The 15,453-nt window shown below is 37.2% G+C and overlaps 1 protein-coding gene across 3 annotated transcripts in view; it reads right to left on the bottom strand.

Moving 5' to 3' along the window:
- Positions 1–15,453, bottom strand: part of LOC133526386 (ankyrin repeat domain-containing protein 6) — a 261,125-nt gene that overhangs the window by 28,419 nt on the left and 217,253 nt on the right. For all 3 annotated transcript variants that reach the window (XM_061862994.1, XM_061862997.1, XM_061862996.1), the window contains one exon: positions 11,814–11,924. In XM_061862994.1, the coding sequence (XP_061718978.1) occupies positions 11,814–11,909 (96 nt within the window). In that variant the 5' untranslated portion in view covers positions 11,910–11,924. The remainder of the gene's footprint in view (positions 1–11,813; positions 11,925–15,453) is intronic.

A 15,453-nucleotide genomic window follows, 5' to 3' on the forward strand; every position in this document is an offset into this window, starting at 1 on the left:
CAATAAACAACAACCCCTTAAGTAAAAAAAAAATTGTGACTCTAAATCGCATGTGTGCCCTAAATACCCGTACTTCCAGTCTACAACTACATCAAAATCAAGTTCTCAATGAAAGTCAATATAAAATATGATGGAAACAGTATTCATTAAAATATGAACAGACACCACAATGGCCGCCAGAACCGGTCTGAAGTTCAGACTCTGAACCAGTTATGTTATAGTACGTTAACGACTAGTTGTGTTCACTTTGGTGTCGCGAGCACGGGCGAGTGGGTTCTCCGGGAACCAGTAGAAAACTTGACTTCGACATAAGATCCGAGCAAATTATGGAGGCTTTAAACTCACATTGTGACATCAAAATGATGTTTACATTATGTGTCGCGCGTAAATTCGTTCGTACTTGTCGTATTGGCACGAGCCCAGTGGGGAAACTTTTGAGAAGATTCGGTAAAAATAAACAGTTATAGGAGAGATGCTACGAAGTCCCGTGAATATTTCCATAAAATATTTAAGTTTCGATTGGCATTTTTTTATACTACGTCGGTAGCAAAGAAGCATACGGCCAGCCTAATGGTAAGCAGTCTCCTTCTATGTACGTCTGCAACTCCAGAGGAGTTTCAAATGCCCGTTGCCGGCCCTAACACTCCGCACCCTCTTTGAGCTCTGGAACCTTACTCACCGGCAGGAAAACAACACTATGAGTAGGTTCTAGTGTTATTTGGCTGCGGTTTTATACCCACCAATACCCACTATACCCAGTTGGGCTCTGCTCTAGATCTGGAATGACATCCGCTGTGCCGTGTCCTACCACACAAAGCGAGATGACATTCACAACGCCCATACCTCCATTTTGGACGTAGTTTAGGGACCCGGGTCCAAAATATTCTATCACTGATTGTCATCTTACGAAACTAGGTTAGGTTGGATGGTTTGTTCGAGTGATCAACTCGCGATCGTCGGACAAGCGATACAAATGCCATCTATGCGTCTAGATGACAGCCGATAACGATGGTGAATAATTAATCGAGAGCTTATATCGAGCTGGTGAATGAGACGCTTTAAATATAAATCATTATTTACGACAGAACTGTATCTAGTAAAAATGAAATATATGCGTAAGGTGTTTGGGGCTAACTTCGAAAGCGGGGTTAAAATTTAATATCTACTAAAATAGAAGTACTTTTTCATTTCTCACGCTCTGAGAGAGGGTCATTGTTATTCTAAAAAGTGTGCAAAAAGTGATACATATCTGCACTAAAGCATTTAACTTTTCAAGAACGATTTTCTTTTTTACAATAAGTAATTGAAATTTGGTTTTAAATGGATTTATTATACAATATCCATTCTGATATTTAACTCCCCATTCTATAAATAATGATTTGAATATTAGGTGGTTAACTGTTGAACAGGTGACCCTACTATAAAAAATTATACATAGTCATGTTTATAAAAACACATGAATTTTGCTTTCCTCGTATTCGAAATGAAAAGTAGACTGGGTGGAACTTAACACGGGTGAAAGGCATCATTCCCGCCTCGGGCTATTGGCACTCTCACTACGTTCGGGCGCCAAACTACCTCGGCAGAAATGAGTCCTTTCATGGCTTGGTTAACAATCTACTATTTCTTGTAGCAACAGTAAGCCTTGGTAAGCGCTGCAGTAACCTAAGTGCTGCTAAAGTATGAGTTTATTAGCCTAGTTTATAGTTGGTGTCATCCACGATGACGCGCGGATTTGTCAAATCTAACCTTTAATAACTCGACAACGCACGCGTCGTCGTGAATGACACGATATATAGTAGATATTAGCGAATTAAAAAAAAAACCGTTGTCGAAATTATCCCAATGTACAATGTATGTAGTAAACACCCCTATAATGGAACAGGCACCAGTAATGGGATGGTATAGACAAATCCTGTAAAACAAGTATTTACCATCAGTTTTTAAACGCTGCCAACATTTTACCATATACAGCAGCCAAAAGAGCTGCTTAAGTTTAATTTTTCATTGATATTTACTAGTTTGTAAATTAATGACGCCTTACATCTCATGACTGGAGTAAAAAACCATAGTTTTACTTGGTCAATAATATTGAAACCCATTGGAGTAGCTTTCATAGAAAATATAAAGGCCGAATTGGACATTCAACTTTTAAAGCATAAAGCGGTAGAAATTATACGGATATCAGTGGAATATCAAAAATTTCTCTTAAATGTCCCATGATTGGTGCCGTTAACATACATACATACATAATTTTATTATTGACGTTTTAGGCTCGAATGTAGAACGGGATTATCAAAAGAATTTAAACAGAAGGAAGTTGTAAATTAGGTAAGCATTTTTGCAGAAATCTAATCTTTCCCGGATATTTTAATGACTGTATGAAGAGGTTTAACATTTCTGCTATAATGCTATAAGTATGACAACTAAGACTTACAAAATAAGTAATAAGTAGTTTAGCAAAATATATCCGCTGTTTCATGATACCATCTCGTCTCACACCCGTCAAAATGAGGCATTTAAATCACTTACAATTAATTTGCTCGGATTGATGACTGTAAACATATAAATCATTAGCATCCGCCATTTTGTAATGTGGACAACAAATTCAAATGGCGTCGTAACGGCTACTGGCTTTCACGACACCATTCAGTCAATTTAACTTGAATCTCATCCAAAATTGTTTCTTTAAAATACACCTTATTTCAAACAAAACAGAGTTTACTTTTCTAGTTTATATAGAATTAAGATAGGAGGTTTTGTAAGTTGAATTTATCGCCTCCTTATGTTTTTGACACCCAACATTCATTCAATCTAACTTGTATCTTACCCGTACTGGCTGATTAAAAAGGTACTTTATTATAAGCAAAACAAAGTTGATATTTGAAGTTTATAAGGAACTAAGATAGGAGGTTTTGTAAGTTGTACTAATCTTCTTATCTTTAAGATCTTGATCGATGAGGTGATTCTGGGATTCGGTTTACGTAAAGTTAACGATCATGTTGCGAGGTCGATTTCATCAGTTCTGCGATTTGGGGTTCTAAGAAAAATATAATGATACTATAAAATTTAGGAAATATTTTGTTGGAATAGCAAAACTTTTTAATTAAAAACGTTTGGCAGATGAAATGGCTTCTACTGGCCTGATATGGATCAAATTTATATGGGATCCTTGACTACATAATGTATCTTCTTGTACGGTCACGTCTTTTATCGATACGGACGAAGTGTCAAAAATATGTATACACTAACTTAATATATTAAATAAATAATAATTAATTATTTATTATATTTATATATTATAGGATATTATTACACAAATTGACTAAGTCCCACAGTAAGTTCAATAAGGCTTGTGTTGAGGGTACTTAGACAACGATATATATAATATATAAATATTAATCTTATACCTTTAAACGAGCAATTCTTGTATATATATATATATAATTATATTTCTGTGATCTCGGAAACGGCTCTAACGATTTCGCTGATATTTGGTATATGGGGGTTTTTGGGGGTATACAATCGATCTAGATTAGTCTTATGTTTGGGAAAACGCGTGTTTTCGAGTTTTCATGCGTTTTTTTACGACGCAGAATATGGTCACTAATTGCGTATTGCCAGCCACTGTCCGTCTGGTCCAGCGGGTTAAGACGCGGACTGCTAGAAACGAGTGTTACGGGTTCGCATCTCACCCGGTGACTAACTTTTGTTTTTTTTGTATGTTGAAGTTTATATATAATTTTTTAATTTTTATTGTTTTAGACAAATTTAATTTAGTAAAAAAATTTGCTATGTAAGAAGAGAAATTGACAATAGATGGCGGTACTCTGTGACAAGTGCTGTAAGGTTGAAATCGATTGTAAATAATAATAATTGTCAGTTCACATTTTACTTTTTAAGTTTATGTAGATTATCACCTATACACCAGCATATTACAATAAATAGTTATAGCCGAGCGAAGCTCGGTCGCCCAGGTACTAAATACTTAAATACATAGAAAACACCCATGACTCAGGAACAAATATCCATGCTCATCACACGAAAAAATGCCCTTACCAGGATTTGAACCCGGGACCATCAGCTTCGTAGGCAGGGTCATTACCCACTAAACCAAACCGGTCGTCAATATATGGGCAATAAGGTCGTGTATACATATTTATGGTACTTTTTCCGTATCGATATTTTCAGACGTGACTGTAATACATACTCAAAAATAGGGTAATGGTTTTATTTTTTAATATAAAGGTAACTGTACCGAAGAAGGCCAGGCTTGATTCTTGCCTACTTTCATCATTTTATAGTGGTCATTTTTCCATACAAGTTTGTGTTGATGTAGTTTGTTTTTATAAGAAAAAGCGCTAAAAACGGCCAAATAAAAGCATCATAAATAGACGCCTAGCATACAAAATCAGACACAGATAATTTCTTTCTCATTCCGTTCCCAAAATTTCGTTACGATTGGTTAAGTTATGGCGGTGGAAAATGTCTAGAACAAAACCTCGATTTTTGATATTTATACGCAGGATCTTCACATAAGCTGCAGTTATCCTTATCGCACTCATTTTAGAAGCCGCCCCCGTCAGCGCGACGAAGATATTTACCTAAAATTCTCAAATCTGTGAAGGATCTCAGCTGAGCTTAGTATATTTAAGAGCCGTAATCGTAGGTATACAGTCGCTATCAGATATATCGGAGCGGCCAAGGCGCTCACAAATATCTGAACACGCCTTTATTGTCAAGGCGTTACAATGCGTGTTCAGATATTTTTGAGCACCTCGGCCGCTCCGATATATCTGAAGGCGACTGTACAAAGAGCAAAGTGCTTGTGTGCCGCGGTTTGTCGACCCCTGGGAGTATAAAGCGTAGCTGACGACGTTCAGCCATGATTGATGGCGCATATCGTGGGACAGTAATCACGAGCGACTAAGACAGCTTATTACTTAAGTAGCATCCAAAAACAAAAAAATAAACAAACATAATAAAACTTACTAAGAACTTAAACTAAAGATAAAAAATTTGGCCCAAATCGCCGTCATAGTCATAGTCATAGTCATTTATTTTATAAAGCCAATTTACAAGTCAACATTAATAATTAACATCAAATTACTATACAGTAAATTACCTTACATCACGGTAAAATTACAAAAAATAACATTAAAATTTCGTCAATGGGCAAGGTGCCAGCAAGAAGGCTGGCCGTATTTCCCCGCTTTATGGCAATACTTATACGCTGCGTGAATTAGTGGCCAGACCTCTGGTCGCCCGAGGCCTCTATTAGGCGCGCCGACAAATCTTTATAAAGCCGACGCGCACTTGGCCCCCATGGCCCCAAGGTTTCAACGCCAAACGCCGCAAACATGTAGCTGCTTCCTAGAGCTGCATATTTGCGGTGCTTGAGGCTTTCGGCCGAGGATGCTGCAACGCCAGCGGGAACTTTGGTGCTCGGGACATGGGACGGTGCCAGGGTATCAACTTAACTAACATTTATAGTTTTTTTAATTCCCGACGCAAAAAGAGTGTTCAATGTTTGACGCCAATGTCTGTGGCATCGTAGTTCCAACGGATGGACCGATTTCGATGCGTCTTTTTTCGCCGTCGACGGATACGTCTGGGAGGACATCATCATCATCTTAGCTATGATAAAAATCGATCCAGCTGGGCTAAGATGGTTGGCTCTTTATCATTTGTCACCAAGCCTGTCACGTTCTAACAAGTATGTAAGCGCGAAAGTGCCGGACATAGTGACAAGTGATAAAAGTGGAACCATGATGCCGCCGCAGCAGTTTAAACAGTATCAGTTTTTTTCCAAAAAAATGTAAGGCATTTTTGGCATATTTTTTTTAAATGTTATAGTATAGTCAGCAAACGAGCAGATGAACCGCCTGATGGGAAGCGGTCATCGTCGCCCATGGACATAAGCAACATCATAGGAGCCACTTAAGCGTTGCCGACCCTTGAGAACCCTAAATACCCGCTTCTTGAAGAATCCCATGTCGTAGCGCAAAGGAAATACATCAGAGGGCAACTTATTCCACATTCTGTACGTTCTAGGAAGAAACGAGCGAGATGCCCGCTTATTCTTGGTGCGCCATGTACAGTCGTGTACCATACTTTGTAGCAACCAAAGTAGCCAAATAGTTCGGTACACCATATATTTAGTATGGTGTACCGAACTATTTGGCCACTTTGACTGCTACAAAGTATTTGACGCTGACTGTACCTATCTAAGAAGTGAGGACGAGCTTTGCTCCTTTGGCAGGAGGTGCGGTGATAAAAATGTTTTTGATTTTGCAACCTCTTTTGTATAATTATCTTATAACCGCAGGTCCAGAACGCAGGATGCTTGTCTGCCGCGGTTTGTCGCCCATGGCTTAGAGTATTACTCGCCGACGTTCAGCCATGATTGATGGCGCATATCGTTAGACATTATCACGACCAACTGAGCAAGTCTATTGCTTAGCCAACATTCATAGTCATATCGACAATATGTGCCAAAAATATGTATACACGACTTTAATGCCTGTACTTTAAGGTAGTGTATACATATTTTTGACACTTTGTACGTGTGTGTATTTAATACCTTGACTGTACCTATATAGTACACAGAAAAGAACCATTAAAAACTATTGAAATTGCATTAACGTTTCACAGGTTCAACGTGAGCTTATCGAGCAAAACCGTAAATTTTACTGTTCCGAAAAGACAGTCAATTTTACTGTTTTGAGCAGCTAAAATGTATGAATATAGTTTATTTTTATCGTGTTTTCAATAGTTAGAAATGTTCAAACAGTAAACGTTACTGCAGGGCTAAGATGGACGGCTGTCTATCATTTGTCACCATACCTGTCATGTTCTAACAAATATGTAAGTGCGAAAGTGACGCATAATATGACAAGTGACAAAAACACGACCATGATACCGCTGCTGTTTTGAGTTCACTATTTTTCAAACAGTACCCCTAGTGTAAATAAATTCGATTTTGAAACGTGACGTACGCGTTTGCGTTTAGTCTCATTTTGTATTGGATTTAGAAAGAGCGCGCCAAGCGGGACGTTTTGGAAACTCAAAATCCTATACAAAATGAGACTTAACGCAAACGCGTTCGTCACGTTATGATGTCGATAAAATTTACACTAGGGGTACTGATGTTGATATTGTTCAGTTAATCTTAATGAAAATCACTTTAAAGTGTGCTCGATAAATCATATTTTTTTCAGTGCACCTACATCAATATGTTATAGGCCTTTCGAGATTTGAGGTAACGTTCGGATTCAGACTGAATAAGCTTAATTACTGCTGGAGTACTGCAGCGCGATACTACTGCTGACTGGGTTGCTGTCGCATATATCAAAAATCCGAGCGGCGACATCGATTTTGACTTTTGCGGCAGTACTGCAGTCGGCAGTAATGTCGTGCTGCAATCCTTTTTGAATCTAACGAAATAACGGTAATTTTTCTATGAAATTCCATTTCGGGAGAAAACCGTTTCCACTAACTAAATCTTAACAAATCACTTTGATTTTGATGTCGATCGCTTCAGCATAATATATTCTAGATTTATAAGTTTCGCTTTTCTAAAAAAAAAAGAAAAAAAATGTTTAGAGATTTTGGAAAAAGGAAAACCTATAAACCTAGTTTTTCATTGTGTTAATAGCATACTAAAAATCATGGAGAACGGAAAATATTAAAGTGGAAAAACGTTTTCTCTTTTTCTATGGACGACCACATGGTATATCTACTTCCCTCTTAAACGTGATACCTTAACATGAACAATGCTGGAAGCGCCTATCGACAACTACCAAAAACTATGATCTTCTGGAAAGATTACGCCATATCGTTAACAGAAGATCCAAAAGAAGGACTAGCTAGACCAAACTAACCTAAAAATATTCACAGATGGCTCAAAAACAAATGAAGGGTCAGGATGTGGTGTCTTCTCGGAGGACCTGAACATACGCACATCAAAACCCTGGGATAACACAATACGGTATTCCAAGCTGTATGCAGTGTTGCCAGGTGAGCGGAAGAGAATTATCGTACCAGTGAAAAAATTATCTTACACCTATCAAAAATGCACGACTCTTAACATTTCTTGCAAAATAAACTTACATGTCCAATGTATAATCAGAGAAAACACAATTTTCGTTTAAATTGCGCAAAAATCAGTTTTACATTTGCTTGTTTTTAGATCCAAACGGTTTACAGAGAATTTCGTCGTTTTTTATTAAACCAAGGAGCCGAACACCCAAAAGGTGCAAATTGTAGTCTGAATGTGTCATATTTTGCTTAAAATACTACACTTTTTTGGTGGCATCGTCCAAGGGATGAAATTATTGTACTTTTGCATACGATAATACTCTATGGAACGTACATCGTACGGGAGCCCAAATTCGTGCATGTACGATAATTAGCGTTCGCCTGTACATGAACAACAAAACTGTGAACAGCGAAACTGACACCTAACTGTATAGGTAATGGTCACATTAAGTATCTAATATAATACACGCGATGAAATCGAATTCAACAACAAAACATGAAATATCGATGCATTAATTACATTTTATTTATTGAAGGTTCGAGCCACAGACTCCCTTCACAAGATAGATCATCGAATAATGGCGTTATTTTAAGCTACAAGCGTGAATTAGCTATTTATTTATTTATTCGTATAATGCCATACGAATTATGAGTCGTTCTCCAGTTTTATTTTTATAGATTTATATCTAGGTTCTTTACCCATTGGGCTGCGTTCTCACTAAACGCTATTAAGTCCAGAGGGTCACCAGGGTACATTCGGTTCGGGTACTCGTTAATATTATGGTGGATAGATTGTATAGGCGCTCCGCAATCGCATTCCGGAGTGTTTAGCTATTAATCGTTTGTCTTAATTCTCACTAAAAAGTCAAAATGACTTATGTTTTAGTAAGAAATAGATAAAACATTAACTGAGGCTTGTGAAGGTTTAATGAATAAGAACGTTAAGATTTTCTCCGGGTCAATCTGTGCGTACGAAAAGTACCTACTAAGTAGAAAATAATGACGGGAAACAATAAAAAAAGTCTATGAATTCAATGACGACTACTCTGAGTATACGACTATAAAATAAGAATAAAAATACGGGATCTTGTGATAAGTAATCCATATTACAGAGAGTGTTCGCACATAAATTATAAATCAGTTGCACCTTAACTCACAGCCATAAAGTCCAGATTGGCTTGGGTGGTGAGAATCAATTTCGCTAACCATCAATTTGTTCGCTACAGGGTGCCAATTCCATATTGGATGGCTACTGAAGTAATGTTGCAGCTGTCTGGAGTGAAATACGCGGGAATATTGCAATTTAATAGGGTGTTAAGGTTGTTTATAGGTAGAGTTAAATTATTGTTGAAATAAATAAATATATATTATAGGACATTATTACACAAGTCCCACAGTAAGCTCAATAAGGCTTGTGTTGAGGGTACTTAGACAACGATATATATAATATATTAATACTTAAATACATAGAAAACACCCATGACTCAGGAACAAATATCCATGCTCATCACACGAATAAATGCTCTTACCAGGATTTGAACCCGGGACCATCAGCTTCGTAGGCAGGGTCACTACCCACTAGGCCAAACCGGTCGTCAAAATCAAGCTTTTATTCGAAAATCAGTAAGTTCTGATCGGTGTTTTATATCATACACCCGAATTGGCTGTTTTTCAAATCGATTAAGACGAAGGTGGAGGACCCGTCCGAAATATTCTTATCATACAAACGTAGTTTTTATTATTATTGAAAATATTTTGACACTGTTGTATCGCCACAGCCCTTAAGTTTAATTTATTTCGATTTTTAATTATTATAAGAGTTAGGAGCATTAATTTTTAGGGTTCCGTAGCCAAATGGCAAAAAACGGAACCCTTATAGATTCGTCATGTCCGTCTGTCTGTCCGTTTATGTCACAGCCACTTTTTTCCGAAACTATAAGAATTATACTGTTCAAACTTGGTAAGTAGATGTATTCTATGAACCGCATTAAGATTTTCACACAAAAATAGAAAAAAAAAACAATAAATTGTGGGGAGTCCTCAAACCCATACGTGTGGGGTACCTATCTATGGATAGGTCTTCAAAAATTATATTGAGGTTTCTAATATCTTTTTTTTTCTAAACTGAATAGTTTACGCGAGAGACACTTCCCAAGTGGTAAAATGTGTCCCCCCCCTGTAACTTCTAAAATAAGAGAATGATAAACCTAAAGAAAATATGTGATATACATTAATTACCATGCAAACTTCCACCGAAAATTAGTTTGATCGAAATCTAGTAAGTAGTTTTTTTTAATACGTAATAAATGGGACGGAACCCTTCATCGGCGACTCCGACTCGCACTTGGCCACTTTTTGTTTCATGAAATCTGTTTTTCGCTCCTAATTTTTGCAATAATAAAAAAAAAACGAAAAAAGGGGAGCGTAAGCGTAACTACGTTAGAATGGAGAACCGAACTTACTGCGGACTCTTGACTTAACTAAATTCTTGAATTCCATTCCATTCAAACGTAGTTACGTGTACGCTCCCCTTTATTCGTTTTTTTATTATTGTGAAAATTAGGAGCGAAAAACAGATTTCATAAAAAAAAAATTCCCTGTTCTTCAACAGGGAATAAGTAAGCGCTTAGTGGCGGTAACGAACTAACGAGTTACCTATATAACCGAAGAATAAGTTTGCAAGAACAAGAGCACGTGAAGCCCGCGAGGGCGCGAGTGCAAATAGCGTACGCGTCTGTGTGTGCGCACCACACACACACAGGGATAGTCTCTCGCCGCCCCTAAAAATTCGACGACCGGTTTGGCCTAGTGGATAGTGATCCTGCCTACGAAGCTGATGGTCCCGGTTTCAAATCCTGGTAAGGGCATGTATTTGTGTGATGAGCATGGATATTTGTTCCTGAGTCATGGGTGTTTTCTATGTATTTAAGTATTTATATATTATATATATCGTTGTCTAAGTACCCTCAACACAAGTCTTATTGAGCTTACTGTGGGACTTAGTCAATTTGTGTAATAATGTCCTATAAAAAAAAAACTCAAATTTGTGTACGGGCTCAGCTCCTGTTTTATCTTAAAAAGCGTTTTTCAATAAAAAGACATGCCATGATTAACAGTTTTGAATGATTCACGGTTAGTTTCACTACACTTAAATCGACCGGGATATAAACCGTGATTACCTTTTTTTTTTCATTTCATTTATTCATTGTGAAGTCATGTACATTTCAATTAAGATGTTATATATACGAACAAGTCAGAACATGACACCCCGTAGGGTCATACAATATTAGAATATTACTTAAAGCTAATAACAGTACCTACATAATTAACTAACAAAATAATTACAAGAATGAGAAACTTATACTATAGGTCAATTATTACATGTCATGTATCTTTTTTTATAGGCTATAAATTATTATCATTTAAAAAATCTTTAACAGAGTAGTAACATTTGTCAATAATTTTATATTGTTTTTATTGAGTTCCCGATATTTCGACGCAGTTGCATCATTGATGATTGTTTACCTTTTTTCTAATGCTGAAAAAAAACGAACTATAGTGTATTGAATTCAACCAATACAATCGCCACCATCGCTACAGCGTGCAGCGCCGTCTATCGATCGACTGACCTTACCGTCATGCACTCACACTATGAATGTACCAAATAATGGAATGAAGACGCGCTACTTGAGGATCCTACGTCAACATGTTGTTAGCGCGATGTAAGAATCACGTTAGTTTGTACAGCGCCATCTATCAGACAATTGACTCACCTCATCGACGACATCGCAATGCGCGGGCTGCGCGCGCAGGAGGCTCGCGAGCCGCGCCGCGTCGCCGCGCGCCGCTGCGTCGAGCACCGCCGACATGCGCTCACACCATCACTAGAACAAAAAAACAAAATTAAAATTTTGGTTTACAATTATCGACACACTATTTATGATGAAAACATACATAGTAACACTGATATCGAGCACAATTCGATTTTGATTGCGACTACAGATTTGCAAGTTGCGGAAAGTTTCCAAAAAGCTGGAAAAGTCGTAGGAAATTTTAGGAAAATTTTACAGGAAACTTTCATCATGGAAATGGAAAATTTAGATTCACATACAAACATGAAAAGTGTGCGATAATTTTCCCAGTGGAAACATCGCAATTTTGGAACGGTCGGCACATTAGTAATTACGAAAAAACTCATTCGGGCAAAAGTGTGAGCGACAGAAAAGCTGCTTCAAATAATTACATCTCTATCTACTTATATGTATAACGATTATAACGTGTTATAACGATTAATACATTACTATACGTATTTACTGAATCAATTGCAAAAGGCTTTGGTGAAATTCGTCACGTATTATAGCTCTCGTTTCCTATGATAGCGGTGCCGTCATATAGCGGCCGTAATATTACGGATGCAAAAATAATATTCCTTCTACAGCACCCTCTAGGAAACCACGCCATTTTGTTTACATAGATAGACAACGTTCTAATGACGTCATTCAACCGCTATTTTACGGCCGCTATATGACCGCTACGGAGTGGTGGCCGCTTTCGGATGAAAGAAGCCCCTGGCGTCCGTTGGCACGTTGGTGGACGACATTCGGAAGATTGCGGGTCACTTCTGGATGAGATTAGCTCAAGACCGGGACAAGTGGCGTACTAGAAGAGAGGCCTATGCTTAGCAGTGGGCGATAAAGGGCTGATATGATGATTATACATATAGTAAAAAGAAGTATTTTTTAAGTATTATATACACATATATTATATGAAATGAGCTTAGATAACCAAATAAATCACTCGCACAACGTGAACAATTTTCATTACTTTTCCAGTCACGAAGTAACAGGTATTTAATCCTAACGTGAACACGGGTTATGTAGCTGCCGTACTAGAACCCACGTACAACTTACATAACATTAGAATGTTGATCTGCTTAAATACTTAAGAACTATATTTGTAAAGTCTTAGGCGGTTACGCTTTTTTTCTTCTGGCGTATAGAAGGAAATGTAAGGTATCGTAAAAATGACGTGAGTTTTTCTGAGTAAAAGCAATTACTTTTAAGAGACGCGTGCCGTTGATAAGTTATTTCAAAATAACTTAAGTGCTTTATATTCTTAAAGCTTGAGATCTATTAAATTAGCAACGGTTAATTCTGATAACATGATATGGAAACAGGTATAAATAGTAATCCAAATAACATTAGGCGCTACATATAAGGGTTAAGAGAGATCTACATAGGCTTTGTTTACTCCAAAGGTTCTATTGACGTTCTAAAAATAAGAATTATAGCCGGCTATAACTCCGTAATACCCCCGGATTGGGCACACATTTTTATCACCTTAGGTTGCAAAACGGTTCTCAGTTTATTATTTAAGGAATCCGAATGGTACTTTAGAATTGTTCATGTTGCTAATGTGATGTAATGTTACATTCTGGCTGACTAGAATTTGAACTTATTCTGAAATCAATATTATTTTCTGTGTCAATATTTTTTACTATAATGGTTTACTGAATATTGAAAATATATGTTATACTGTTATGGTTGTGATTTATTTTATCAGTTCATGACATTCGGGCATCTCTAAATCTTACTATACAGTAAAAAGCCGGTCAAGTGTGAGTCGGACTCGCCCACCGAGGCTTCCGTACTTTTTAGTATTGGTTGTTGTAGCGGCAACAGAAATACATCATCTGTGAAAATTTCTATCAGGGTTCATGAGATACAGCCTGGTGACAGACGGACGGACGGACGGACAGCGGAGTCTTAGTTATAGGGTCCCGTTTTACCCTTTGAGTACGGAACCCTAAAAACGTGTGATTTGGATACATTGCAATGTGTGATTTGGACGCAGGAGCGGTTTTGGCCGATATAAGTTACAATCAGAAGTTACTACAGTATCCTACATAATTTTCTGTACAAGCACCTGCTAGATACTGTCTAGTGGGACCCCTTCCCCGCAGACATCCAGAAATATATTTATGTATATAATATAATAAATTAAATTAATTTATATATACGTATTTATAATGTTTATACGTATTACCTATTAGTATTAGGCTATTTGGATTTTTTTCACACTGCGCTCACCTAAGCAAGTTTGGCCCAGTGGTTGACTGGTAGAGAATGCCTCCTATTGTACTTTTTACTTGTATTTGTGCAATAAAGTATAAAATAAATAAATAAATAATATCTGAAAAAAGAAGGACGCAAACGTCGTTGTTTTTGTATTATAACAGGTAATAAACGTTCAACAGGTACATTTAAAAAAATCTCTCTGTATCTAACTAAACCAAAGACAGAAAGTTAAGTTGCGTGTTTAGGAGCGTGGAAAAATGTTTTTTACACTTATTAAACGAGTGCGTTGTATGGCAAAATCTATAAAGCGTGACCAGTACCCCTAGTGTAAATTTGATCGACATCATAACGTGACGAACGCGTTTGCGTTAAGTCTCATTTTGTATAGGATTTTGCAATACAAAATGAGACTTAACGCAAACGCGTTCGTCACGTTATGATGTCGATCAAAGTTACACTAGGGGTACTGTTTTCATAGCGACAACAAAACATGAGTAAACGTAAACGTACAACAAACGACAATGAAAAAAACCATTGATATCGACTTATAGACCAATACACAATAACAACAGGGCGTTTTACTTGAATGCACACTTTTTATACAGTTTCATATTCGTTGTCAATTGTCAACCGTGTTTAGACAAATTGGCCAATCAAATTAGACCCAAAAAAGGGTTTTAAGGAATTAATTCCCAGAAAGCTGGAAATCATCTTAAAACCTTCAATTGGTCCTTAAATGCATGTTATCCGAGTTTGTGCAATCCCAGGAGATGTGCATTTTGGGAGCTTTGGGATATACATTTTTCCTTGGATTGCCAAACCACTCGATGTAGAAGGAAGCCATTATCGATTTCAATGGCACTACCAACAAGGTTTGTTAGATGAGACAAAGGCGTTTTCGATTTTAATAGATCATACAAATAATTAAATTCAAAACGGCGCCCATTTTTACAACTTTGACTACAAGTTCATTATTAAGGTACCGTTTGCATCCTCAGATGTCAGTTTTCATCATGATTAGAGCAAATTTTCTGTCGGACGTATCGTTTTCGAGCTACAAGTAAAAAACTGAAAAAGAGACCTCCTAGGATGGCGCAAATTCAGATTACACGCATTTATGACCAAATAAAGTTATTAATATGATTTCCAGCTTCCTGGGAATTAATTCTCCGAAAAAATCTAATTTGATTGGCTAACAAAGAAAACTAGAAAGTGTAACTCCGCAGACAGCTGAAGTAGACGCTTTACGATCTCATACTTGGAGGATTTAACAACCAGAGTCGCCTTTAAGAGACCCCTCTGTCGAAAACCTCGGCCAATGGTCGTATTATTATAT

Source organism: Cydia pomonella, chromosome 16 (assembly GCF_033807575.1).
Source record: "Cydia pomonella isolate Wapato2018A chromosome 16, ilCydPomo1, whole genome shotgun sequence".
Lineage (NCBI taxonomy): Eukaryota > Metazoa > Arthropoda > Insecta > Lepidoptera > Tortricidae > Cydia > Cydia pomonella.